The sequence below is a fragment of the Cyanistes caeruleus genome, chromosome 17 (genome assembly GCF_971803275.1).
Source record: "Cyanistes caeruleus chromosome 17, bCyaCae1.hap1.1, whole genome shotgun sequence".
Lineage (NCBI taxonomy): Eukaryota > Metazoa > Chordata > Aves > Passeriformes > Paridae > Cyanistes > Cyanistes caeruleus.
Window position 1 is genome coordinate 2,262,669 of NC_141717.1, and position 25,847 is coordinate 2,288,515.

General features: G+C 67.5%; 4 protein-coding genes across 4 annotated transcripts; 1 reads left to right on the forward strand and 3 right to left on the reverse strand.

The window, feature by feature from the left end:
• Positions 1-105: 105 nt before the first annotated feature.
• On the forward strand, positions 106-3,066 carry MSS51 (MSS51 mitochondrial translational activator). The gene is made up of 6 exons (XM_023948736.2): positions 106-485; positions 779-934; positions 1,161-1,285; positions 1,454-2,017; positions 2,458-2,551; positions 2,625-3,066. Exons 1-6 carry the CDS (start codon positions 196-198, stop codon positions 2,890-2,892), a joined length of 1,497 nt encoding a protein of 498 aa, XP_023804504.2. The 5' UTR covers positions 106-195; the 3' UTR covers positions 2,893-3,066.
• Positions 3,067-3,068: 2 nt separating this feature from the next.
• On the reverse strand, positions 3,069-10,285 carry LOC111922442 (cytoplasmic phosphatidylinositol transfer protein 1-like). The gene is made up of 10 exons (XM_086854127.1): positions 10,208-10,285; positions 8,840-8,965; positions 7,701-7,849; positions 6,158-6,246; positions 5,985-5,992; positions 5,502-5,573; positions 5,320-5,415; positions 5,068-5,223; positions 4,930-4,993; positions 3,069-3,969 (listed from the first exon to the last, which is right to left on the reverse strand). Exons 2-10 carry the CDS (start codon positions 8,885-8,887, stop codon positions 3,704-3,706), a joined length of 948 nt encoding a protein of 315 aa, XP_086710253.1. The 5' UTR covers positions 8,888-8,965; positions 10,208-10,285; the 3' UTR covers positions 3,069-3,703.
• Positions 10,286-12,063: 1,778 nt separating this feature from the next.
• LOC111936241 (myeloid-associated differentiation marker-like) lies at positions 12,064-13,314 on the reverse strand. The gene has a single exon (XM_023937100.2). It carries the CDS (start codon positions 13,184-13,186, stop codon positions 12,320-12,322), a length of 867 nt encoding a protein of 288 aa, XP_023792868.2. The 5' UTR covers positions 13,187-13,314; the 3' UTR covers positions 12,064-12,319.
• A 576-nt stretch (positions 13,315-13,890) lies between these two features.
• Positions 13,891-24,690, reverse strand: SEPTIN12 (septin 12). Its single transcript, XM_086854126.1, has 11 exons — positions 24,588-24,690; positions 21,640-22,587; positions 16,491-16,700; positions 15,968-16,096; positions 15,722-15,803; positions 15,495-15,632; positions 15,006-15,123; positions 14,833-14,928; positions 14,597-14,693; positions 14,348-14,399; positions 13,891-14,245 (listed from the first exon to the last, which is right to left on the reverse strand). The coding sequence occupies exons 1-11, from the start codon at positions 24,688-24,690 to the stop codon at positions 14,101-14,103; spliced, it is 2,118 nt and encodes a 705-aa protein (XP_086710252.1). The 3' UTR covers positions 13,891-14,100.
• Between the last annotated feature and the right edge of the window lie 1,157 nt (positions 24,691-25,847).

The window sequence follows — 25,847 nt, forward strand, 5'->3', positions numbered from 1 at the left end:
CGGGAGCCGGACCCCCGGAGCGGGTTGGCCGGTTCCCGGGGAGGGGATGCCCAGAATAGCTCCGCTATCTGATTCCGAGGGGCCACGGCCGTCTGCACCGCCGGCTCCCGGGGGCTGACATTTGAGCCCAGCCTCGGGACGGGACGGGCGCCGGGACCGCCCGGGAGCTCCCGGCACCACCGGGATAGGAGCGGGATGGCGGGCGGGAGGCGCCGTGGGGGCGGCGGCCGGCGCGGGGGACCCCGGCAGCACCCGGGGACCCCCGGACCGGCCTCCTCGCCTGCACCCCTCTCTGCAGCCACCACGGCCCCGCCAAACGCAGGCTCTGCCCCCAAAACCGGCCGCTCCAGGAAGGCCCCGGAGGAGCCAGCGGCTAGGGCTCCCGACGTGGACTCGCTGGGCTTCCAGGCCATGGACCGCAACGTGCCAGGGCTGTCCCACGTCATCCTGCAGAAACTCAACATGAAGAGCTACGAGGACTACAAGTGAGTGAGCACCCATGGGAGCCTATTCCCCACCCCCTCCCCCGGGAAGAACATCTCGTGTGTCCCCCAGCAGCTGGAGCAGCTACCATGGCTCAACCCACCCTCCCGGCTCAGCCCACAGGGAGCTCTGATGGGCTCCTGGGTGGACCCCTCCGTAGTGCCTGGCTCCCTGTCCCCACCCAGGCCAGGATCCTCCTGGCTGGAGCTAAAAATCTTGGCAGCCTCAGAGAGAGGACATCAGCCCCACCGTTGTGGCAGTGGGCTGGATTCTGCTCTCCCCCTGACATCTGTAGGTCTGCCATGGACGGGAGGAAGAGCGGCAGCGATTTTGGCATCCGGACGTATTTTGACATGTTCCAGAAGATGGAAGACACCTTCAAGTTTTGCGTTGAGTGCAAGAAGCTCCCCGATGCACTCCCGGACCCCAAAAGCCTCCGGCGTTGCAAAAGGTATGGTGGGGAGATGGTCTGATGGCACAGGGATGGCTCCATCCCTCACTTCCACCCTGGTGGCTGGGGTGAAGTGAGGGGTGTCTGACCCCAGTGCCCACCTCCAGCCACAGGGCGCCCCCAGAACAGTGACACAGCCCTGAGAGGGGGTGGCAGGGAGCCAGGTTCAGTGGGCTGAAATTGTGCCTTTCCTCCCAATGGCTGGGCATGCTGCCTGTCTGCCCAGGTGCCAAAATGTGTACTACTGTGGTGTGGCGTGCCAGCGTGCCAATTGGCCGCTGCACAAGAAGTTCTGCAAGAAGCTGAAGCTGGTGGCCCTGGACCGGCTGGTGGAGTGGCTCGTCTTCACAGGTGAGGCGTGTGTCCCCTGGGCCTGCCTGACCCACATCCCGGGCTGCACAGGTCCTGTGGTGGGATGTAGTGTCCCTTCTCCAGCCCCACTCCCACAGCACAGGTGGGACAGGCAGCCTGGGCTGTGGCACCACCACTGTACTGTCCAACCTCCTCCTGACTCCCCAGGAGACATCCCATTTCCCACTGACACTTGGACAAAACCTGCGAGGGACGTGAAGGGCTGGGAGGACTGGTTCTCTATGCAGGAGCAGCTGGAGGAGAAGCTGAGTGCCATCATGACCGGGCGGTACATGACCCTGCTTTGGGCCAACGCTGGGAAGCCCCGGCCGGAGGACACAGAGCTGCGGGAATCCATCCGGCGCCTGGTCACCGACTTCCACTCGCGGCCCCTCACCATCGGCCTGGGACTGCGGATTTTTGGCATCGACCCCCTCACCAGGCCCCTCACCGTGCACGTGGTGGGGGCTTCCCACGTGGAGACCCTCAACACACGGCTGACAGACTACGACGAGCTGACACGGATGTTCCCGGGGCACCAGGGTGTGGAGATGGTGATGGTGGGGGTGGACGTGGTGGACGGACCCATCATGAGGCCACCCCTGACCACGCTGGCACCCCGGGGAAAAGTCTATCTCAGCAGCTACAAGGGGCTCTACCACGACTTCTGGGAAAGCCACGTGGAGACCAAGCTGGCTGCCCGTCCTGACCTGGTGGTGGGCTTTCACCCAGGTAAGTGCCTGCGCCGACTGCTGGGATGGGGACATCCACAGGGCACGTGGGCTCAGAGACTGCCCTGAGCACTCTGGCAGCACCTGGGGCTAAGCCTGAAGGTGGCCTGGGACATGCCCAGGGCTTTTCACCAAGGCACAACAGGCAGCTGGGGGGACCCCTGGGACATGGCAACCTTGTCACCAGGCAGTCTGTCCCGCCTCTGTCACCCACCTGCAGGTGAAAAGGATCCTTCCTTTCAGGTCTTGGTGCTGTGGCTTAGCCCAGGACCGCAGTTTGGGGTGCCCCACATGCTGGTGAGGAGCCAGACCCCACTTTGCTGAGGGCTGCCAAACTCACTGAATACTCTGGGGTGTCAGCACAGAGTGGATGCCGCTGGAGCCAGCTTTCCCCAGGTGGGATGGGAAAGAGGTGGAACCCTCATGGTGGTGTCCCCACAGGTTTCCATGCCTGCCCAGACCTGCTGGCGGGCTGGCTGCCCACCCTGCTGCTGCTGCGGGACTATGGCCTTCCCGTGCTCTTCACCGTGTACAGGTGAGCACAGCCCCACCGCCCCGGTGAGCCAGCACAAACACCCTCTCATGGTGCCTGTCCTCTTCTCTGGCAGTGAGCAGGAGCTGAAGGCCTCCCTGCAGGTCCTTGTGGAGCTCGAGACGCACATTGTGGGTTACGCCAGCAACCCCTTTGCCTCACTGCGGCCTGAGCAGGTCTACTCGAGCCCCAACAAGGCGCCCGTCTACTGCAGCTCCCACTACATCGCCCTGCTGGGAGCAGAGGCTGTGCCGGGGGCCGAGGAGCTGGAGGATGATGATGGCTGGCAGGGAGAGCCCAGTGCTGCTGCTGTGGCTGGGGGCATTGCCCCAGGGCTGGGCTGATTCCTGCCCTGATCACCCGACCCCCAGAGCCTCTCTGCCCATCCAGGATCCCATCTCTGCATCCTCGGATCAGCAGAAATCCCTCACTGCACACATGGCAGGCCTGGGGGATGCAGCACCCCAGCACAGGCATGGCACCCTTTCACAGCACCAGAAAATCACTACCAACAACCAGCTGCCGTGTCTCGAGCTTTATTTCCAAAAAGGCCTTTGTTTTCCTAAAGAAAACAAGGGGCTGAGCCCACCCCAGCCCCTCTCGAGCAGCCACGGCCTCTGGAGGGACAGCGAAGGGGACCCCGACTGCGGGACCAGCCGTGCACGGGGCTGTGCAGCCCCTTGGGGTCCGGTGGGGAGCCCCAGCCCAGCGCTTGGCTGTCACTGTTGCCCTCACTGTGCCCCCATGCTGGTGCCTACCCTGCAGGGCACTGCTCCAGCCTGGCACCGGCCACCAGCCCAGCCACGGCAAGTGGGCACCAGCTGGCACCTCCCCACTGCTCGCCAGCCTCGGTGGCCCTTGCGGACACCGGGGCGGGTGGAGTCGAGGGAAGCAGCTCCGCGGCATTGGCCGACGCTGCCGGGGACCCGCGCTGGCCTGGCGTCCCCTCCTGGTGCAGCCAGCGGGTCTGGCGTGGCAGTGGTGGCACTGACCCGTGCGGGCACCCACGGTGGCCCAGGGAGACCAGCACACCCCAGGGCTGCCAGCGCCCTGACAGCGGGTCCGGGTCTCTCCCTGGGCTCTGCGCCTGTCGGCGGGGCCGGGGTGGGCGGCAGAGCTGGCGCAGTCCAGCACGGAGTGGTGGCACTGCCGGCGTCACTCGGCGCCAGCGCGTTCCCGCAGCGCGGGCAGCGTCAGGGTCTCCGGGGCCGACTTCTTCCGCGGGCGAGTCTTGGGGGGAGCCAGGAACTCGGGGGCCTCGTCGCTGAGGGGGGTGGAGGGGGCGCTGGCAGGGGCCGAGTGCGTGGCCGTGGGCTGCCCCACGTCGCTGACCGAGATGGCCGGTGCCACCAGGCCGATGAGCTCGTTGGTGGCCTCCTGCGTCTCCTGCTCGTAGCGCCGCACCTCCTCCATCGTCATCCCTGCCGAGCACAGCCGGGCTTGGGGCCGCTCGGCACGGCCGCGTCCGGCACCCCCGATCCCGGGGCAGCCCGCGCCCCGGCTCCCCACCAAGCTGGGGGACAGGAAGGGGACAGGGGGGCGGGCAGGGAAGGGAAGGGGGTGCTAGGCAGCGCAGCCAGCTCCACAGCTCCAGCGCCAGCCCAGCCAGCAGAAGGGAAGGGACGGACAGGCAGCGCAGGTAGCGCAGGCAGGGGACACGCGGCGAGGGAGGGCAGCTGGGAAGGGGGACACTGCCGCGGGGTGCAGGGGGGGCACAAGCCCCCTGCCTGCACCCACCCCCAGGCAGCAAGGCGGGGTCCAGGGGGTCCATCCCCGGCAGGCAGAGGGGCTTAGGGGTGCTGGCTCCCCAGCTTTTGGTTTGTGGCCACTTGCATCTGAGTCTCGAAGGCCCGGACCTCTTCCAGGGACATGTCTGGAAGGCAGAGAGCCGCTCACCGGGATGGCCTGGCACCCTCCACCAGCTGTCACCGAACCCGGAGCTCCCGTCCCCGTGCCCGCATGTGGCAGTCGCCTGCAGCGTGTGTCCCTGCCAGAATGGGGGTGCGGGAAACACAGGCAGGGTGCTGGGACCCCTCTCCCCGTCCTCCCCGAGGGGTGCAGGGGAGCGTGCAGCATGCGGGGGTACAGGCAGGGGTGCAGGCAGCACAGGCAGAGCAGGGAGTGAAGGCAGAGCAGACAGCACAGGCAGAGCAGACAGCACAGGCAGAGCAGGCAGTGAAGGCAGCAATGCAAGTGGAGGAAGAGCAGGACCTGTGGTGGGGCCAGTGGCATCAGCAGTTAGACCTGCAGTCCCCTCCCTCCCCATGGGCACTGTGTGCTCCCCTCCCCACAGCACCAGGGTGACCCCACAGACTCACGGGGTGACCCCACGGACTCACGAGGTGACCCCACGGACTCACGGGGTGACCCCATGGACTCACCGCACCACTCGTCCACCCAGGCGAAAGCCTGCCGGTGCCCTATCAGCAGGATGTCCCGGATCACCTGCAACACCACGGGGGTCAGCACCCTGTCACTGCCCCCCCAGTGCCCCCCAACCCCCCTTGGGCCTCCCTCACCTTGTGCACGAACTGCTCCACCCGCGTCTGCAGCCCCCACACCTCGAACTTGACGCTCACCAGTTTGTAGGAGCACATGATAGGCTTGGTGTGCTGGCGCCAGCCCTCCCGCAGCGGCCCCCGGCCCGTCTTGGCCGAGCTGAAGAAACGGGGGTCCTGGGGGGACGGGGAAGATCGGGGTCATGAGTTCTCCCTCGGGAGAGGAGACAAGGAGGTGGCCTCAGGGAGCTCCCTTGTCCCCAGCCATGGTACCTCCAGGCTGCGGTAGTAGCGCTCAGGGATCTCGTCGAAGGCGATGTCCAGGAAAGAGACCTCGTGGTCACCCAGGATTTTGTCACTGTGGAAGATCTGGGGAGGGGAGGGAGGGTGAGTGACAGGGACCACGAGTCACAAAGTGATGAGTTTGCCAGTTCTCAGCTGCAGCGCACACTCACGTTCTCGCTGTCCCCGCAGTTGTCCTCGTACTTGGTCTCGATGTAGATGGAGAACTTGGGCAGGAAGGAGCACTGCAGGGAGCGGCTGTCAGCTGCTCCCTGAGGGACACCTGTCCCGAGGGACGCCACCCCCAGGGACACTGATCCTGAGGGACACCCACCCAAAAGACACCCAGCCCTGAGGGACACCCACCTCCAAGGATGATCATCCTCAAGGACTGCCTGGCCAAAAGGACACCCTCTCCAGGGAACTCCCACCCCCAAGGAAATCTGAGCCCCAAGGGAATCCCACCCTGAGGGATGCCCAGCCCTAGGAACACCCACCCAAGGGCCACCCACCATGGTGACACCCACCCTGAGGGACACCAACCCCTAAAGGATGCTGTTCCAAAGGACACCCACCCCTAAAAAATGCCCCCCCAGCACCCCCTCCCCAGCCACCTGTTGGAGGAGGGGTCAGGTCATCCCATGGCACCTCCTTACCGTGTACTCTGCAGGGACACCATGGCCCAGCAGCATCACAGGGCGGCATCACCGGGTGATATCACAGGGGAGAGAGGGAGCAGTGAGACCGGGGCCAGCTCTGTCAGCCCCGCCACCACAGGGCAGGGACAGGGTGCCCGGGGTGCCCGTGCCACGCCCTGTCTGGGGCTCACCCGTGATGGTGTAGGGGTAGTAGTTCCAGGCCTTCTCAGTGATGTAGAAGATGCGGGGGGTCACCGCCCGTGCCCAGCTGGGCAGTTTGCTGTGGGGACCGTGTCAGGGGACCCCCTCAGGACAGGACATGGCTGGTGTCACCCAGCCCTGCACTGCCAAACACAGCCTGGCTCTGGGATCCCACCCCAGGAACCCTACCTGCCACCGAGGACCCTCACCTCCACTCCAGGATGCCCCCAGGGACCCTCACCTGCACCTCAAGACCCTCATCTGCATCCCAGCACCTCTCCCAGGAGTCACTGCCACCTCCCCAGCACCTGCATCTGCATTCCAACACTGTCGTGTGCACCTCAGGACACCCCCAGAGACCCCTGTCACTGCCCCAGGACCCTCACCCCTGCTCCAGCTCCCCACCACACATCCTCACCTCCACTCCAGGATGCATTCAGGGACCCTCACCTGCACCTCAGGACCCTCACCTGCACCTCACAACACCCTCAGGGACCCCTGTTGCCTCCCCAGGACCCTCCCCAGTGCCCCAGCATTCCCCCACCAGAGACCCCTGCCACCTCCCCCAGCACCTTCATCAGCACACGGGGACCCCCCAAGGGACCTGTGCCAGCTCCTCATCTCCACCCCAGTGCCCCCATCCTCTCCTCAGGTCCCCCACTCCTCCCCAGACACCCTGACCCCCTCCCCAAGAAACACACACCCTCCATCCTGGACCCCTCCCCCTCCCCAGGGCAGAGCTGTTCCCTCCCAGCACCCCGGCAGGATCGGGCCCCCCGGGGAGTCGGGAGGTGGGTTTTGATTAATTTTCAGGCGTTATAAATAAATTTCAGGCGAGAGGGGAATCGTGAGTGCTGCAGCTAAAAATAACCCGTCTCACACCAGCAGCTCCTGGTGGGGAGCAGCCCGTGTCCGCAGGCAGCTGAGGGGACATGGGGACAGTGGTGCTGGGGGCAGTGACTGCCCCATGGTGACACCCCCAGGGCCAGGGCATTGCCCCATGACCAGGCACCCAGAGGTGGTGGGTGCACCCCTGCGAGGTGGGTGTGTGTCCTGAGGTGGGTGCACCCCATGAGAAGAGGGCAGCCCCCCAGAGAGGGGGTGAACCCCTAGGATGGGTGCACCATGGGATGTAGCTCCCAAAGATGGGTGCAGACCCCAGGATCAGTGCATCCCAGGAGATGGGTACAGCCCGAGGGGTAAGGGCAGCTCCCAAAATTGGATGCAGACTTCAAAGATGGGTGCACCCCAGGACTTGGGGGCCCCACTGGGAGACACACACACAGCCCTTGAAGATGGGTGGGTGCCTGGGAGATGGGTGCAGCCCCCCAGGATCAGTGCACCCCAGGAGATGGGACACCCCCGGGAAATGATGGAGCCAGCCCAGGAAATGATGGGGGTAACCCTGGGGATCAGCCACATTGCAGGACCCAGGAGGGAGGTTCCCCAGGAATTTTGGAGGAAGAGCTGGGACCACCCCGATGCCTGGCCATGGCCCGCCTCGCAATGCCCACCCAGCACCCATCACCTCACCTGGAGAGGTGGACGCGCTTCTCAGTGAACTGCCCGGGGCCGTGGACGGGGTCCTCGTGGGGCTCGTTCTTCACCACCTCCACGCCCTCGCCCTTCTCGCTCTCCTGATGGCTGTGCTTGCTGATGGTGTAGAGCTGCCCCACGCGGTACTGCAAGCACAGCGCCCGCCCTCAGTGCCAGCGGCCCCTGTGACCGCCCGGCACAGCCTGGAGGCTGAGCCACACTGCCGAGAGGGGGAAACTGAGGCACGGAGCAAGGGGTGGCAGACCCTGAGCCGTGCGGCGGGCGGGGGGTTCCTGGGGCACCCTGTGTGACCTCCCTAGTGTCCCTAGGCTGTCCCAGCTCCCAGGATCCTGGATCCTGCTCTCCCTGTGCTTTCCCAGTGCCTTACAGAATGCCTGGAGGTTTTCTGCTCGGCAAACTACCTGGGAGCCAGGGAAAAACGTGTGTCTGTATGATATATATGGATGTGTCTGTGTCAGATATAGCACCGAAAGGATGGGTATGTGTCTTTGGTGATGCAGCTGTGCAGCAAGGGTTTGTTCTGCTGAAGATCCCATCCACCACCGCAACCACCAGCAAGATTTCACCACCTCACTCTGCCTAAATTAAAGCCTTCCCCAGGTGCCCCCAGGCAGGGATGGCACTGTCCAGGGTGGGCACCGCTCCCCAAAACGGCCCCGTGGGCACCAGGTTCTCACGAGAGACCTTTGCCCAGGGATGCTGCCAGCTGTCAGCGCTGTTTGCCGATGGCATTCAGGCTTCCTGCCGGAGCAGGGATGGGGCTTACGGTCCCTGTCGTGCCACGGGCATCCAAAGCCCCTGTGCCCTTCTCCTGCTGCTCCGTTCCCTAGTCCTGCTGTGCCCCGCTGCTGCCGTCGGGGTCTGTGCCCCAAGGTGGCCGTGCCCAGGGCCGGGATGTCCCCCCGCCCGCACCCCAAAGTGCGGCTCAGCCCTCGCACGGAACATCCCGAGCCCGGCACACACCGGTCCCCGCCACGAGGAGACGGCGAAGGGGTCACCGTGTCCCTCCCCGGGCAAGAACCGATCCCCTGGCGCTGCCCCACCCACAGCCCCTCCATCGGAGTGTTCCTGACCCCTCGGGACCCCCCGATCCCGGCCCCGCTGCCCGCGCTCACCTCCTCGGTGGTGAGCGGCATGCAGATGCGGTACTCCTTGACGAGCATGGTGGCACGGGCAGGGTGACACGGGCAGGGTGACACGGGCACGGCGGGCAGCACGGGGGTCAGGCGGAGGCGTCGGCGCTGCCGGGGGCACAGCTCATTCCGGGGGGCTGCGGGGAGCGGGGCGGCCGCGCTGCCTCCCACGCTCCCATCCCAGCACCCCGCGCTGGAAGCGGCCGCCCCGCTCGCCGTGACTTCACGAGCCGTTGCCATGGCAGTGGCGTGAGGTCACCCGTGCGAGGAGCAGCCTGGGTGTACCCAGCTGGGGACACCCCGGCACCCCAAAACCCTCCCGGCATTAACCCCTTCCCTGCCGGGCAGACAAACGCGTCCCTACGCAGCTGTCTTGGAGCGCACGTGTCCCCCCAAAATAGGGTGCCATCCCTTCGGGGTGCCGCATCCCCACCCAGCTGTGGTGGTCAGTGCTGTAAGAGGGTTGCAGGGACACGAGGATGGGGTCAGACCTTCCCGATGCTCGTGGGGACCTACCTCGGGGCACCCACGCTGCCCTGTCCTCAGGGGTGCTCGCCGGGAGCAGAGGATCATGTCCCTGCTGTAGGACATCCCTTCCCTGGGCAGGAGTTGGGCCCCCTTCCCCGAGGCTTCCCCCAGCAGCTGTCCCAGCCAGCGCCCACCCTGGGGCTGCCCCCCAGCACCCGCCCCAGCCGTGCCACTGCCAGGCTGTCACACTCCCTCCCCTCTCCAGCCAGGGCTGGGGATGCTCAGAGTGAGTATCAGGACAGCTCAGGGGGCTCCCGGACGTGCCCCCCAGCCCCACAGAGCAGGGAGGGGACGTGGGCCCTCCTGAAAGTCACCCTGGATGGGGGATCAGGCCTTGGAAGGGCAGATGGGGGCTCACATGGAGTTTTGTCTGGAGGAAACTCGTCCAGCTGGGGACCCAGGGACATCCCTGGGGGTACAGGGTCATAGCGGGACACAAGGGCATCTTTGGGGGCACGAGGGGACACAGGAGTGTCCCTGGGGCCACGGAGCCTTTTGAGGCTACAGGGGCATCCCTGGGGGGCACAGGGACACCCTGCTGACGCGGCAGAGGGCTGGGCGCTGCCAGGTTGCAGGGACCCCAGTACCGGGGGCAGGGACAGCCCCGGCAAACGGGAGGTGACACCCCGGGGACTCACCGGAGCACTGCAGGACACGGCATTCCCCTCCCCATCCCGGCAGCTCAGACCGGCCCCCGCCGGGGTGGAAAAGGAGCAGCCCCCCGGCCGGGCTCAGCCCGGGATGAGCCCGCCTTCCCCAGCGCTATCCGCGGCCGCATCCCCCCCGGGCCGGGCCCCGCCGCCCCCCGCTGCCCGCACTCACCGGCAGTGCCCGCTCCCACCGCCGCCGCCGCCGCCGCCGTGCCCCGGCCGTCCCGGGCCGTGCGCAGGAGCGAGCCGCCCCCCGCACCGCCTCCCGCGCCGCGGCACACCGACCCCTAGGGGGAGGAATGCACCGGCACCGCACCGGCACCGCACCTGCACCGGCACCGAACCGCAGCGACAGCGACACCGGCGCCACGGCACCGAGAGACCCTCCAGCAGCAGGGCTCCTCTGGTACGGCACAGACCGGCACCGGGCACCCCTGGCACGGCACAGACCGGCACCGGGCACCCCTGGCACGGCACAGACCGGCACCGGGCACCCCTGGCACGGCACAGACCGGCACCGGGCACCCCTGGCACGGCACAGACCGGCACCGGGCACCCCTGGCACGGCACAGACCGGCACCGGGCACCCCTGGCACGGCACAGACCGGCACCGGGCACCCCTGGCACGGCACAGGCTCCAGGGCTTCCCGCACCCACCAGGTCCCGGATCCTCCCAGCGACCCCCAGCACCGCCGTGTGCCCCAGTTGGGACACGCCCCGATGGGGCTCCTGGGCTGCGTTCCCCCCACGGGAACCCCCAAATCTCCTCCAGCCACTCACCTGCACCCCGCTGCCAGCCTGGCCCTGTCCCCCCAGCCTCACCACACCCCAGCGCTGGCACTGTGCCATCCACAGCCACACGTTACCAGCGCAGCTCATCACCGGTGACACCGCTGTCACTCCCCGCGCCTCCCGTCCTCCTTCCTCTGCTGATTTCCATCGTCCGGGGCACTGTCGATACCCAGTGCTCAGGTGCTGTGCTGGGTTGTGCCTCACCACTGTCATTTTTCTGTTATTTCCTCCCAGAATTCTGCCATTCCCTCCAGCCCCGCTGCCTGGGGTGCAGGGGAGTAGCCCATCAGCGCCAGGGTGATGGCCACCGTGGGGACAGGGATCGGGCAAAGGGGGCAGCCACCAGGCCACCCTGTCATGCTGCCATCACTGGCACTGGACACAGAAGTGCCACCTGCCCAGGCACCTGTGGGTTCTTTTGTGATTGCCAGCCTGTGCCATCTCCTGGTGGTGGGGATCCCATTTGTGTCACCCTGTGAGCACCAAGGCAGTGGTGATGGGTCCTGACATGGCCCTGGCAGCCCCAAGGCAGCAGGGATGGCCCCAGGCTGTGGCCAGGACAAGCGGTGGCAGAAGGAGCAGGGGGACAGTGGCCCCAAAACCTGCCAGGGTGCCTCACGGGCACCCATCCCACATCCAGGGGTGCGGTGCCAGGAGCTCTGCCCACAGGCACACCTTCCCCTGCCTGCCCTGCACTGCTGCCTTCTTCCCACACACCATCCTGTGGTGTCACCGTCCCCCAGCCATGTGTGGCAGCACCCCCAGCTCTGGTGGCAGCAGCCACCCCCCCTCCCTACTGTCCCCCAGGGAGGGGACACCCCAGCAGCCCCCAAAGGGGGACTCCAGCCTACGTGGCTGTGACCAAACCCAGCAGGGCTCCCACTGGGGTGACTGTGGTGGTGACAAGGACCCGGCCATGCTGGTGACAAGTACCTGGCGGGTTCTCAGCCCCCCCAGCTGCTGCATTCCTCCTGAACCTGTTTGGCAGGGCCCTATGCAGGTGCCAACAAAAAGGCATCTGGGTTGGGCTTTTCCTGGTCATGCCCTGCTTCACTCCAGTGCCGAGTCAACAAGGACTAGAAAGGATTTTCTGCAGCCTGGTGCCCCCACAGTGCTGTCAGTGCCCCCCAAAGTCACCCGCGGCTCCCAGTGCCAATGGTGCCCCCCAGCTTCTCAGCCCCCAGCAGGGATCCTGCAGAAGGTTGGGAAGGGGAAGAAAGAGGAGGCAGAAACAAGTGAAAAATGACCCAATTTAATCCCAAAGCCCCCTCAAGCTCCAGGGTTTGGGGAGCCCCTCGTGGCCCCTCCAGCCCCCCCGTCTGTGCAGCCCGTGGGGCCCCGGGCTGAGCGCACCCCTGGGAGCTCTCCCTGTCTCCCTGCTCCAGCTTGGGGACGAGGAGCTTTCCGAGGCACCCGGCCTCTTCCTCAGCTCCGCCGACAGCCCCGGCCACCACCTGCACCCAGCTGCGTCCCACAACCCCGCCCTGAGCCCTTAGGGAGGTGCCCTGACAAAAACCATCTTGGTGGAGTAGACCAGGTCCACCAAGTAGGCGAGGAGGTTGAAGATGGTGAGGAAGGTGACCCCAAGGTGCTTGTTCCACCAGCAGTTCGTGCTGCAGGGATCGGGGCGGCTCCGTCCCTGGAAGCTGTAGAGAGGCCAGAGGACGGTGGCAGTGAGGTACATCAGCAGGGCCAGGAAGTTGTACCCCACCAGCATCTTCTCCAGCGGGCAGGGAATGTAGGTGAGGCAGCGGCCGATGGTGAAGATGATGATGAGGAGGGTGAAGATGAAGCAGATGGAGTAGACAGCCACACACCACATCAGGCCAGGCTTCCCGCTGTATTCATCCAGCAAGGAGAAGATCAGGCAAGCCACATAGGCCTCAAAGACCTTGAGGAGCCCAGGCACGGTGGAGAGGAAGCTGCTGATGTCCCCTGGCTTGGCGCGGGTCAGCGACACCTCGACGGCGTAGGCGAGGAAGCAGAGGCAGGAGGCGGCGGTGGCCACGGCCTGCCGGGCACACAGGTTGCTGCTGCAGGGGCTGCTGATGAAGGTGGAAGGGAAGACCACCGAGGAGGTGAAGACCATCAGAGTCGCCAGCATGGAGAAAGCCGAGGTGAAGTCATCCCAGGAGAGCGGCAGCAGGGGGTAGAGCTCCAGCAGCTCCAGCAGCAGCACCAGCAGCGTCACGATGAAGCAGAAGCACCAGGTGAACATGCACCACGTCCCGTAGGGAGCCCCAAACTTCCCGGTGGAGGCCACCAAGCTGAAGGTGAGGCAGGACAGCACGACGGCGAAGAGGCGGGCGATGCCCACCCAGGAGGTCAGGGCACGGAGGTTCACCGTGGCCACGGGCATGGTCCGGCCGCTCTCTGCCCACGGCCGCCCTTATCTGGGAGGAGGCGTGGGGCGCAGGGCAGGGAGCCGCCGGCCCCCCTGAGCCGCCCGTGCCGAGGACCCCCGGCTCTGCTGCCACTGCCGGCACCTCGGGCGGCTGCCGGGGGCCGGTGGATCATTAACGCGGGGCCGGACAAAGGGCGGTGACGCCGAGCCCTGCGGTGGGGCCGGGGCGGGCAGGAAGCCACCATGTGCCACCATCCTGGCAGCGAGCCCCAGCCCTGCCCACGGCAAGAGGTACAAAAGGGCTTTTCATGCACCCCTAGAATAGCGGGGGGTGTTCCCAGGGCTTGGCAGCCAGTGGAGCAGCACCCACTGGGTGTCCCTGAGGGGTTTAGGGGCTGCACCCAGAACACTGCCCCTGCCAGGGGGGTGCCTCAGCTGGGTGTAGCCCCTTCACACCCTTGCAGGCGACATCTCCACACCCCTCCGGCACCTCCGCTCCCCTCCCGGCACCTCCAGCACTCGATAAGTGGCTCAAAGTCCAGCTGTGCCAGCTGCCTCGCTGGGCAGGGAGGGTGAGGTGATCGTGGGGAGGGATTCTGCACCCTGGTCACACCCCATGGGCAGCACCTCCACTTCCCCGGCGTGCCTGGGGAGGCCCAGCAGCCACAGCAGCACAGGAGGGTGGTGGCACATCAAAAGTTGGGAGTCCAGCAGGAGGGTGAAGGCTGAGGGCTCTGGATTAACCTTTAATGTCACACAGGGTCCGGGGGCTGTGCCCATGGCAGAGCTCGGGGATGAGGGACCCATGTCAGGGCAGCTGGGCACTCCTGGGGGGGCTCTTCACCCCAGGCAGGTTCCTGGCACAGCCATGGTGGGCAGGGGTGGGCACTGCCATGGGCTCCAGTGGTGATCTGGGGGCACGAGGTGGCTCAGAGGTGGCTGCTGGCCTCGCCCTTGCCGGGCAGCCCATTGAGGGGGCTCAGCCCCGGCCGGTTGCTCTCGTTCAGCCGCCGCACGCGGTAACTCTCGTAGTGAACGTTGTGGGTGATGTCCTTCAGGTCCTGCAGGTGTGACCTGTCCGGGGTGGCAAGGGGAGGAAGGGCATAATGTCACCGTCCCCCCCACCCTGCTGTGACCCCGTGGGTTCCAGCACTCCCCACCGTGTCCCCCGCTCACCGGATCAGCAGGTCCCGCAGGAGGGGGAACTCGCAGTGCGCTGGGTTCTCCACTGCAAAGCAAGGCAGAGGGGCGGGGTTGGCAGGAGGGCTCCGTGGCGCTGGGATGCCCGGGCAGCGCATCCTGGCAGGCTCTGGGTACCAGCGGAGCAGAGCACAGCTCCGTGCCACGGCTCGGCACCCACCCAGGCACGGACACAGCCGTGGGTGCTGCCCCCTGCACCTGTGGGGGTGTGAGGGCCCCGCTCACCTTCGATGATGCCCCACTTGGTCTTGCGGCCCAGCACCCGTTTGCCGTTCACCTGGTGCTCCTGGTCCGCCCCCACCACGGCAAAGGGAATCTTCTCCTGCCGGCACAGAGGCTGTGCTCACCTTGGGTGCTGCTCCCCCGAGGTCCCCAGGGTACCTGCTGGGCTCCCCGGGGTTCCTGTCCCCCACCCTGCTCCCCCAGGCCTGGCCCCTCCATCGCAGCATCCCGGCACTCACACGAATCCTGTTGTTCAGCGCTCTGTCCTCGGGGTCCTGATCGAAATCCTCCTGCGGGTACACGCTGATGGCGTGGGTCTTCAGGTCCTCCTGGATCTGCGGGATACAGGGCTTGAGCTGGGGCTGGGGGGGACATGGGGCAGCCTGGGAACCCCTTGGGGACCTGTCCTCACCCGCTGTTTGAATTCTGCCCTTTCCTCCAGGGTGAGCGTGTCAGCTTTGGCGATCACCGGCACCACGTTGACGATCTTGCTGAGCCGCCGCATGAACTCCAGGTCCAGCGGGCGCAGCCTGACAAGGACTGCCGTCACTCCAGGGTGTCCCCACCTCTGTCACTGGGGGGTGACCCCACCACTACCACCCCAGGGTCACTCTGAGGTGACCCCAGCACCACCCTGAGGTGACCTTCCCCTTCCCACCCCAGGTTGATACCCTATCTCTGTCACCCTGGCCCCATTGTTATCATTCCAGGGTGACACAACCACCCCATAGTGACAACCCCACCTCTTGTCATCATGGGGTGACCACGCCACCACTCCAGAGTCACCCTGAGGTGACCCCACCACCATCATCGCTGGGTGACACAACCACCATCATCCCCGGGTGACACAACCACCCCACAGTGGCCCCATCACCTACGGGTGCCGTGCCTGGGGACTCACCAGTGACCTGTGGGGGGGACAAAGTAAACGCATCCATGGACCCGAGTGTCCGGGATCTTCCTCTTGCGGGTGATGAGGATCTCCTCCCGCAGGTATCTCTCGTACTGCTCGTTGATGTATTTGATGATGGGGTCCCAACTGAGGATGAGGAGTTGAGGGACAGCACCTGAGCTCAACCCCAAATTGCCACCCACAGATCTGGGCTCCTGCACCCCACTGTGTCCTACCAGTTCTCATTGTTGATCTGGTCCCCGAACCCTGGCGTGTCCGTCACCGTCAGCTTCATCTTCACCCCCTTTTCCTCGATGACTGTGGGGCAGAGAGGTTGGTCAGGGGGGATGAAGCATCGGGGAAAAGCAGGGGAACAGGCATGGGGGATATTTTGAAGCTGTGAACACAGCTTCAGACCCCCACCCACGTCCCCTGCTTCTCCCAAGGGCTGGGGGGACACGACGCCGTGGTGGTGACCTTACCATGGGTGATGGACTGGAGTTGCACTGTTTTGGGAATACGCTCCTCCTGGCCGGGCTGTGAGGATTTGCGGCTCACCTTGGACTTGAAGAGAGTGTTCACCATCGTGGACTTCCCCAGCCCGCTCTGCCCTGAGAGGACACCGGCAGCTCTGGTTTGTAACATCTTGATATCCACTTGGGAGCAACCCAGAGTTGGGATAGTCCATTTTATCCCAGGAACAAATTTGTTCCCCAAGGTCACAACCCCTGGCACACATCTGGGAGCACCCCAGATTGGGTTAGACAGGTTTATCTTCCAAAAAAATTTACTCCCTCAACATCCATTTGGGAGCATCTCAGAGGTTGGGATGAGCTCACCTATCAGCATTGGGGTACGGGATATTAACTCCTTTTCAAATGTTTGCTACTTAAAATCACTGAAATTTCCTTAAAATCCCTTAAAAGCGCAATTTCCCCTGGCATGGCGGAATCAGAGCCAGAATTCCCACCCCAACCAGGAGCAAACCCCACGCCCCACGCTCACCCACGACCATGATGTTGAACTCAAAGCCTGTCTTCATGGTTTTGATTTTCATCTGGTCGAGCACAGCTTCGATTCCCACGTATCCAAAGAGCTGGCAACCCACGGGGCCGGGCGCCACGGAGAGGGGCACCGCCCCCTCTTCCTCCTCCTCCTCCTCCTCCGGCACGGCCGGCGGCTCCATGCTGCGCTCCTCGGGCTCCAGGCTGCTCCCTGCACCGCGGGGTGGGTAAAGGCGGTGAGCCTGGACCCCTGGGTGCCCACCCGTGTGTGCCCACCGCTCGGTGCCCACCGCTCGGTGCCCACCCCTGCTCCGGCAGCGTTGCCCCAGCAGCGGCCGCGCCGGCGGGCACGCAGCCCCGGCACATTCCTGGGAGCCGGTGAGGCTCGGCATGGCAACACGGGCACGCCGCCCCTCCCGCCTCGCCGAACGGTCCGAGGAGCTGCCAGGGGCATTTTTGGGGTGGTGGTGCCAGCGGACCCCACGGTGCCACCGGTTGCTCTGCGGCCATCGGGCACCACGGCCCGCACCCCTGGCGCAGCCCACGCGGTCACCCCCGCCAGCCTCTCCTGCAGCCCCGCTCCGGCCCCAGCGCGGGATGTGCCGCCCCACGGCTGTAGCCGGGCACGGGGCGCTGCTGGCCGAGGGCACCGGGGGTGTCGGGGGTGCAGCGCAATCACCGCCACAACCCCAGGGGACACTTGGGGGTTTGCCCGGGGGACCGCGCCCGGAGCGTGCCCCAGCCCGGGGGCCGCCGGAGCCCCGTGCCCGCCCCAGCCCTTTGTGCGCCAGCCCCAAATCCCTTTCTTTCTCCTCCTCCTCCTCCTCCTGCTGCTTCCCAGCACGGCCATTGTTCGGGTCCTACCTCGGCGCCGCGGTGCCCTCGCTCAGAGCCCCGCTACGGGCGGGGGTTTGCCCTGGGCGCCATCCGCATCCCCATCCCCGGCGGCGCCGCAGCCCGGCCCCTTCCCTCCGCCAGCTCCCGGCTGGCACCAGCCCGGCTCCGCCGAGGCTGCGGCTCCCACGCATGACCAGCATGGCAATATCCCGCCCCCCGCAGCCCCCTCCCCACCACAGCCAAGCTCCCGCGCCCAGTTTGCCGACTGATCGGTGGGTGGGGAGGGCTGCGCCACCCCCGCTGTGCCCGCCCGGCCGTGCCCACCCAGCACACGGCACTGCTCAGTCTCCCAGCCAGGCCAGCATGGATGGGGACCCCTCCCATGGCACAGGACACCCCCACTCCTCACTTTGTCCCCCGTCACCTCCGCGCGTGGCTGCGGTGACACCGAATGGGAGCGGGAGTGTTTGGCTATGGGTGACCCCACCGGCACCCATGGCCACCGGGGACCACCCTGCACCGTGCCAGCAGCACCTGCTGTGCCCAGCCCCGGCACGGTGGGGTGGGACGACGGTGGTGGCCCTGCCACCCGCCCCACTGCCGCAGTGCCCCACGGCGCTTGCGTCCCCCCACGCCGCAGCCTCCCCCGTATGTGCCAGCCGGCGCTTGGCACGGGCGAAGCTGGAGCGGCAGCTTGCGATGGCCCAGGCTGTGAGGGACCCGCTGAGACCCTGTCCGTGTGCCACGCAGCCAGGGGACAAGGAGCACGTGGGCAGGGGCCGGCCTGAGCCAGCTCAGGGTACCAGGAGATGATGGAGATGAACAGCCTCCATTGCCATGGCAACGGCATCCCGGCGTGGGAGACACCCAGCACCCTGTGCCCACTGAGTGCCGGAGTGATGGCAGGCTTGGGGACAGCAGCGTCGCATGTCCCAGTTCCCGCTGCGCCCCCTGGGTCGGGATGTTCCTCGGAAGTGGAGAAACAGCCGCGGATTTCCTGGTGACAGCGGTGACACCCGGCTGGGGGGGCTGGGGGAGGGCAGGATGCCCACTCCGGCGGGGATCCACCCACCCAGCACCGTCAGTGCCAACAGGGTGGTCCACAGGCTGGCAGGGACGGGGGATGGGAGGTCCCCATCGGGGAGAGGACCACGACAGCTATTGCAGCCCTCCTCCCCGAGGGCGCCCTGGACCCCCACCCTGGCCCCCCTTCCCAGTCCCTGCAGTTACCAGGACGGATCCCAGAACCAAGTGGTGGCTGGAGCCATCCAGGGTGGCCGGGCACTGCAGGCAGGGAGCAGCCGGGATTTGGTGCTTGCACCCCCCAGCTCCCCAGGGTGACCCCTAAGTGCGGCCCCCATGCAGGGGCTCAGTGCCCTGCGCCCTCCCAGTGACACCCACAGCCAGAGGGCACGTCCGGGGTGCCACCGGGTGCTGCACCCACCGCTGCCTCCCCCACGGCTCCAGAGCCCCCCGTGTTCCTGCCCTCGCTGCCAAAAAGCCCCGCTGGTAATGGGCAGCAGCCGGGTGGCCACGTGGAAGCTCTCTGGCATCCCCACGGAGCTCCGGGGCAAATGGCTCCTGCAGCCAGACCTGTTCCAGGACTCATCACGGATGCTCTTATTTTCCAGACAGGGACAAGTAATCCCGGGTCCGTGGTCTCCTCCATGGATTTAATTACCGATGTAGGGTTAATTGGGCAGTTCTCCGGGAAGCCTGTAATAAAGCTTCAAGGGTGGAGGGTGCTGGGAGAGGATGAGCTGGGACAGGAGCTCCCTGTCCGGCTGCTCACCACTGCTCCAAACCGAGCAGTGGGATGGGGAGAGCTGGCTCTGGGTCCAGCACGAGGCAGCTGACCCCCCTGGCAAAGGGATGGAGGTTTTGGGGATGCACCCACAGCCCCGGCCCCAGCACAGCTGATCTGACCCAGAAACACCAGTGCCTCTCCCAGTGCCAAACACCGCCTAAGGCGACAGTGGTGACAGTCCCCATCTGCAGCCGGACTCGGAGCCAGCCCGTCCGTCTGGCCGTGGGAGCCACGGGACAGGGCTAGAGGTGGCTGGGGACCGTCGGTGAGCAGAAGCAGAAGTGAACCATCGAGCGAAACCCCGTGCCTGCAGCGCTGCTGGGGACAAGGGACAATCACCCAGCCCCGGTGGCAGCACCCCGTGCCCGCACACCGCCCTGCCCGCTGCCACCGCGCCATCCCTACCTGGGCGAGCCGGCCGGGGCCGGGGCTGCTGCCGCCGAGAGCTGGTCACCGGGGCCAAATGGCTCCTGGGGTGCAAGGCAGAGGGCGGCTGCGGCCCACGGCTCCTCCTCCGCTCCTCCTCCTCCTCCTCGCCCCGGGCCCTGTGTGGGCGACCCGGCGTGGAAGTGAAATGCGGCGGCCGGCGGCTCGCTCGGAGCTTCCTCCTGCGGGGTGTGGGACCCACCGTGCCACGGCGCCCCGAGCCCACCCACGGGTGTCAGCGGCTGGGGGCCGGGGTGGCCTCCCGGGAGAGGAAACACAGCGTTCCCACCTCTTCCTGGCACAGAAACCGCTGTGCCCGAGCAGCGTTTGCCTTGTCTCTGCCAGCCCCGGGCCATCTGCAGGGCAGCCGGTGCCACCCGCTGCCCGCTGGCTCTTGTGTCCCCCCAGGCTGGGCACGCCGAGCTCGGCTGCCGGCCACCAGCACGGCTCAGTCCTAGACACTGTCCCCTCATCACCCCGGCTCCATCCCGAGCTCCGTGTCCTCATTTCCCCGTCTCCCCACCTTGTTCTTGAGCACCGTGTCCCTGTCACAGCCCTGAGCACCGTCCCTTGGCTCCCTGTGACCCTGGCTCGGCCCCAAGCACCGTGTCCCCATGACCCCAGCTCAGCCCTGAGCACAACTGCATCACCTCAGCTTGGTCCTGAGCACCGTGTCCTGTCACCTCGCCTCAGCCCTGAGCACTTTCCCTTTTGTGCCCCCATCACCCCAGCTTGGCCCCAAGTACCGTGTCCCCACGTCCCTGTCACCTCAGAGCCACCTTAACTGCTGTCCCTCAGTGTCCCCATCGCTCCTCAGTCCTGAACACTATCCTTGTCCCCATCACTCCTGTCTCATCTCTGAGCACTGTCCCTCAGTGTCCCCATCACTGGCCCATCCCTGAGCACTGTCCCTCAGTGTCCCCATCACTGGCTCATCCCTGAGCACTGTCCCTCAGTGTCCCCATCACTGGCTCATCCCTGAGCACTGTCCCTCAGTGTCCCCATCACTGGCTCAGGCCTGAGCACTGTCCCTCAGTGTCCCCATCATTGGCCCATCCCTGAGCACTGTCCCTCAGTGTCCCCATCACTGGCCCATCCCTGAGCACTGTCCCTCAGTGTCCCCATCACTGGCCCATCCCTGAGCACTGTCCCTCAGTGTCCCCATCACTCTGGCTCAGCCTCAAGCTGCGTTCCCCCGTGTCCTCAGGACCGCGGCTCGTCCCCAGCCCCATCCCTGGCCCGGGGAGCCGCGGGCAGTGGGGCAGCCGGGCTGGCTGGCCAGCAGGGCCACGGGCACTGCTGGGGGATGATTCACCGATGCCCGGAGCACATCCATGGATTCCTGAGCCGCGTCAGTACTTAGGGCCCGGCGACGGCGGCTCCACGACAAAGACGGCCCAAGAGCCCCGAGCACCCAGGCAGGGAGCGGTGGCCGCCCTCTCCCGGCCACCCCGGCGCCCTCCGGCCCTCCCGGAGCAGCCGCTCCAAGGGGGGACACTCGGCTGCCCCCTCCCCCTGCCCGGGCTCGGCGCTGCCCACCGTGGCACGGCGGTACCGGGGAGCCCGGGCATCGCTCCCCGCGGCTCCCGGCCGCACGCCGAGCTCACCTTGGCCCCCCGCCACCTGCCGAGCCCCAGGGCGAGGGAGGAACAGGATCCAGCCCCGTGCCAAGAGAGGAGGGATGAGAGGGGAAGAAAGCGCTGGACGCGGGACAAGATCGCGGCGATAGGCGGCACGCGCGGGGCCCGGCGCGATGGGGCACATGTGTCCCGACCTGTCTCCCCTCGCCGGGAAGAACAATTAGCGCCGGGAAAAACAATTAGCGCCGGGGCGGTGCGGGCAGAGCGCCAGGCACCGCGGGGACGGGCGGGCCAGGAGCGCCGCCAGCTCCGAGCCTTCAGCCCCCCCACAGCCAACGCGGCCCCGGCACGGGGGAGCACCGAGCTGGGGGGTTCCTGTCCCCAAAATCGCCGTCCCTCCACACTCCTGCCGGCATCAGCTCGTGCGGGGTTTTGGCAACGCTGCGCCCACCGAGGGGGCCCGACGGAGAGAGGGGATGAGAAGGAGAACGAGTCCTTACCGTGCTCTGGAGCCGCCGCTGCCCCGCTGCCGTCCGCAGCCCCGCCGGGAGCCGCCGGCAGCACGCAGGGTCCCCGTGGTCCCGGCAGCCCGGGGACGGTCCCCAGGGCCGGCAGCAGCAGCAGCCCCCCGAGGAAGGCGGGCTGGGAGCTCACTTGCACCGTCTGCGGCTGCGACACCAGCCTGAAGGTGGCGGCTTGGGGGGCTGGCAGGGGGGGCAGCCCCTCGACCCTCCCCTCGGCCGGGCCGGCCTCCCCCTGTCCCCAGGGCTGAGGAGGGGCCCGGCGGGACGCGGTGGGGCTGAGGGTGACCCTCCGCTGCGGCCGGGACACCACGCGGGGGGCCGTGTCCCACCCCCCCGGCCCCTCGGGGAGCGGGGGCAGCCCCGGGACTGTCTCTGTGCCATCGTATGGGGGCGGGGAGGAGGAGGAGGAGGATGAGGAGGAAGGCTGGTGGGTGCGAGGCTGGGGTGCAGAGCTCTGGGTGCCCCACGGCATTGCCAGGCCCGGCTCCTCGGCGATGTGCAGGTCCAGCGCTGGCAGCGAGCCGTGGCTGGCGGCGGGCCCGCGGAGGGGATGCTCCAGCTCCACTGGGAACACGCTCCCGTGGGACGGCACCTTCTTCAAGCCGGGGCTGGCGGCCGGGGGGCTGCCCGGTGCCTGGGGGGGCCCGGTGGGCGCGGGGCTCTCCAGGCTGGAGGATGAGCTGCGCTGGCTCTCCCCGTCACTGCCCGGGCCCGTGGCGAAGGCCCGGCGGCTCTGGAAGGAGGCGGTGCCGGTGGCCGGGCCGGGGCCGAGCCGGGCCCGCAGCGCGGCACCGGGAGCCGGGCCGGGGCCGGTGATGCTGCCCAAGCCGGGCTGCAGCGGCCGGTGGCTCTCGCCGGTGCCTGAGGACAGCGGGGAGCCGGGTGCCTCGTCCCCATCTTCTGCCTCAAATGACTTCTTGAGCGCTGGGGACAGAGAGAGAGAGGTGAGAGCGGTACCCGATGGCACCTGTCCCCTCGCCAGCCCCGTGCGCGTCCCCCCATCACCCAGAGGTGCCCCCTGCATGTGAGCCCGTCCCAGCTCCCCCCCAGCCCCGCGGGTTTTATCATTGTTCCCCGGTTTATCTGGCCGGTGCCTCCGGCTCCCCTCGCAGCACACTGCCCGCTTTATTCCCCCTGAAAGGGATCCGGCCGAGTAACCGGATCCCCCTGACCCTCTCCCCCTGCATCCATCCCGGCAGCCGGCGGGGAGGATTCCTGCCCTTTCCCGGGGTTAACCCTGGAGCCCACCGATGGCATGGCCAGAGCCACGGCCACTCTCGGGGGCTGCCACAACCCGTTCTGGTGGCTGCTCCCGCGGGGCTCCACAGCAGCCACGATCCCACGGCACGGCCCTGGCTGCCGGGGCAGCCCCGCACGGAGCCCTGGGCTCCCCGGTACCGCAGCTGCGGAGCTCCCGCTGGCACCGCCTCGGGGCGCTTGGCAGAGGATGTGGGGACCGTCCCCCGTGGCGGTGACCCCCGTGAAGCCCCCACGGTGCAGCCGCCTCCTCCTTCCCCCCAGCCCCGCAGGAGGCTCCCCAGCAGCTGCGCTCCTGCCGGCGCTGCCCGCGGGGCTCCGCACGGTGCCGGCAGCCGGGTCCGCGGCCCCGGGGAGAGCGCGGGGGGCCCAGGTTCCCCCCGGAGCCTCCCTCGCCCTCGCTGCCAAGCTCGGAGCGGCCGCCTCCCCCCGGGGGGCTCCGTGGGGGCGGCTCACGCTGCTCCCCTGCATCCTCCCCGCGTCCGCTCGTGTGCCAGCCTGTCCCGGCAGCCGCCCGCTGGCAGCAGCCCTCCCTCACCCTCCTCTTCCTCAGCCGTGGGGCAGCGGGGTGCTGAGGGTCCCCTCCCCGCTGCCCCCGTGCCCGGGGCAGGGCAGGGGTCAGAGGCCGGGCTGTGGGTGCTGCCAATCACAGCTCTCCCCAGGGCAGGTAATTGTGCGGCCGAGCTGCCGGGGGCCACGGGGTCACGGGGCCGGCGACCCCCTCCCCACATCCACGGCTCGGCTTTGTTACCGCCCCAAATGCCTCCTCTCACCCCAAAGCTGCCTCTGGCCCCCGAGCCAGCCTCATCCCGACTCCAGATGGTGTCCGGAGTGATGGGCAGGGGGGAGCGACGAGGGGATGCAGGGCAAGGTGGGGGTGGCAGAGGACGAAGGATGGGAAGTTTAGGACAGAAGGGGGTTGGGAGAATGGCAGGAGGGGAAGGTGGGGTGTCAGGAGGTGGAGATGTTGAGGCGGGTGGCAGGAGGTTTAGAGGGGTGGCAGAGCGCTCGGGGGATGGTGGGAGGTCAAGGAGCGGCGGCAGGAGGTTCAGCGGGGGTTTTGGGGGGATGGCGGGGGGCTGTGGGGGGTTTGCGGGGTGTCAGCCGGCAGCGGCGGGGTTAAGGTGCCCGGGGTAGGTGCACACATTCCTCCCCGGCGAGGGCAGCAGCAGCCCCGGGGTCGGGTTTCGCCTCCCGCCCCCGGCCCGGCCCCGGCCCCCCCCGCAGCCCCCGGCCCGCCGGGACACCGAGAGCGCGGGGGGGTCCCGCAGCTCCCCCCGCTGCCCTGGGCAGCGCCCCCTGCCCACCCCACAGCCGCGCCCCCCAGAGCACCCCTGCACCCCCCGGGCTGGGAGGGAGAGCAGCCCCCCGTGTCCCCAGGATGTGCGACCCCTGCGATGCTCAGCCCACCTCAAGACCCCCAACCCAGCAGCAGCAAAACCCCCGGACCAAAACCCAGTGCCCGCCGCTCCCCCCAAAACCCAGCCAGAGCATCGCCCCCAGAATCAGCCTCCGGGCCGGGAGAGTGCAGCCCCCCACGATGCTCAGCCCTTGGGGGCACCCCCGCCCCCCAAGACGCCGATGAGCAGCGTTCCCCCCCCCCGGGCTCACCCCGCGTTCCTCCCACGCCACCCAGCCCCGAGGGGGGCCCCAGGCTCCGGCCGCACCTTCGAAGTCGGAGAGGATCCCGTCCAGGTGCTCCTTGACCGAGAGCCGGGCCATGGCGGGGCGGGGGGGGCCGGGGCTGCCGCCCACCCGGGACCCCCGCATGGGGAGGAGGCAGCGCCGGGGGAGCGCAGCGGAGCCCACCGAGCCCCGGGACGGGACGGGCCGGCGCCGGCTGCCCTCGGCGGGAGGGGAAGGAGGAGGGGACCGGCCGGGGGAGGGGAGGGGAAGGGGAGGGGAGGGGGAGGTCCTGCCCGCGCCCCCGCCCCGGCCCGAGACCCCCCCGCCTCCCCCGGGCCGGCCCCGCCGCGCCCGCCCCAGCCCGGGGCACTGGGATGCTGCAGCCCCCGGCTGGGGTCCCAGGAAGGCTGGGGGGTCCCAGAGAGAGTGGGGGGAGCTCCTGGCCAGGCTGGAGGGCTCCCAGGAAGGCTGAGGGATACCGGGCAGGCTGGAGAAGCAGGGGGGGAAGCCTGGCCGGGCTGGGGGGTCCCGGGCAGGCTGGGCTGCCCTGCCAGGCTCCAGTGGCACGGGATTTCAGGCAGGCCGTCCTCCCCAAGTTCTGCATCACCCAGGAATTTCCAGCCTGGGGCCAGAGGAGGAAAATGGTCTGGGACAGACAGGGCTGCTGTCGCTGCCCCCCGGCTGGGTGTAGGGTCTTTGCTGGGGTGTCACCACCCTCCGCTGTGGCCCTGCCAGGGGTTGTGTCCCATGCTGGAGCTCCTGGAGCATCCCTGGGGAGCATTCCTGGTGCTCTGCCCACGGCAAGTCCCACAGGGCGGCACAGGTGAGGGTTGCACTGGTGCTGCCCCCCTGCCCAGGGTTGGGGCTCTCCTCCCTCCCAGCCGAGCTGCCAAGGGTTAACCCCAGCCCCAGATGGGGAAGGGGAAGGAGCTGGAAATCCCTTCTCCACACAGGGTCCTCCTGCAGCACAGCTCGGCCCTCAGCAGCCCCACGGGTGGGCTGGAGCACATTCCTGCCATGGATGGGGCAGAGGGACACGGCCACCGAGTCCTGCTGGATCCAGCCCTGCTGTGGGGACACAGGACATGGACCAGGGCAGTGGGACACGACCGTGGTGGCCTTGGTCATGGCCAGGCTTTGGGGGCATTCAGAAGTGCCCACTGGCTCACAGAACCACGGGATTCTCGTGGCTGGAAAAGTCCCCTGAGATCATCAAATCCAACTGTCCCCCAGCACTGCCAAGGCCACCACTGACCCGTGTCCCCAAGTGCCACATCCGTGTCTCTAAACCCCTCCGAGGG

Excerpts from the sequence above, each read along its gene's own strand:
- MSS51 (XM_023948736.2), top strand. The coding sequence starts at position 196 with ATGGCGGGCGGGAGGCGCCGTGGGGGCGGCGGCCGGCGCGGGGGACCC. Across the intron at positions 486-778 it reads AAGAGCTACGAGGACTACAA|GTCTGCCATGGACGGGAGGA; the intron begins GTGAGTGAGCAC and ends TGACATCTGTAG. Across the intron at positions 2,552-2,624 it reads GTGCTCTTCACCGTGTACAG|TGAGCAGGAGCTGAAGGCCT; the intron begins GTGAGCACAGCC and ends CTTCTCTGGCAG.
- LOC111922442 (XM_086854127.1), bottom strand. The coding sequence starts at position 8,887 with ATGCTCGTCAAGGAGTACCGCATCTGCATGCCGCTCACCACCGAGGAG. Across the intron at positions 5,416-5,501 it reads ACTGCGGGGACAGCGAGAAC|ATCTTCCACAGTGACAAAAT; the intron begins GTGAGTGTGCGC and ends TCCCCTCCCCAG. Across the intron at positions 4,994-5,067 it reads TGGAGCAGTTCGTGCACAAG|GTGATCCGGGACATCCTGCT; the intron begins GTGAGGGAGGCC and ends GTGGTGTTGCAG.
- LOC111936241 (XM_023937100.2), bottom strand. The coding sequence starts at position 13,186 with ATGCCCGTGGCCACGGTGAACCTCCGTGCCCTGACCTCCTGGGTGGGC.
- SEPTIN12 (XM_086854126.1), bottom strand. The coding sequence starts at position 24,690 with ATGCGGGGGTCCCGGGTGGGCGGCAGCCCCGGCCCCCCCCGCCCCGCC. Across the intron at positions 15,804-15,967 it reads ACTCCAGTCCATCACCCATG|TCATCGAGGAAAAGGGGGTG; the intron begins GTAAGGTCACCA and ends TCTGCCCCACAG. Across the intron at positions 14,929-15,005 it reads GGGCAGAATTCAAACAGCGG|ATCCAGGAGGACCTGAAGAC; the intron begins GTGAGGACAGGT and ends TGTATCCCGCAG.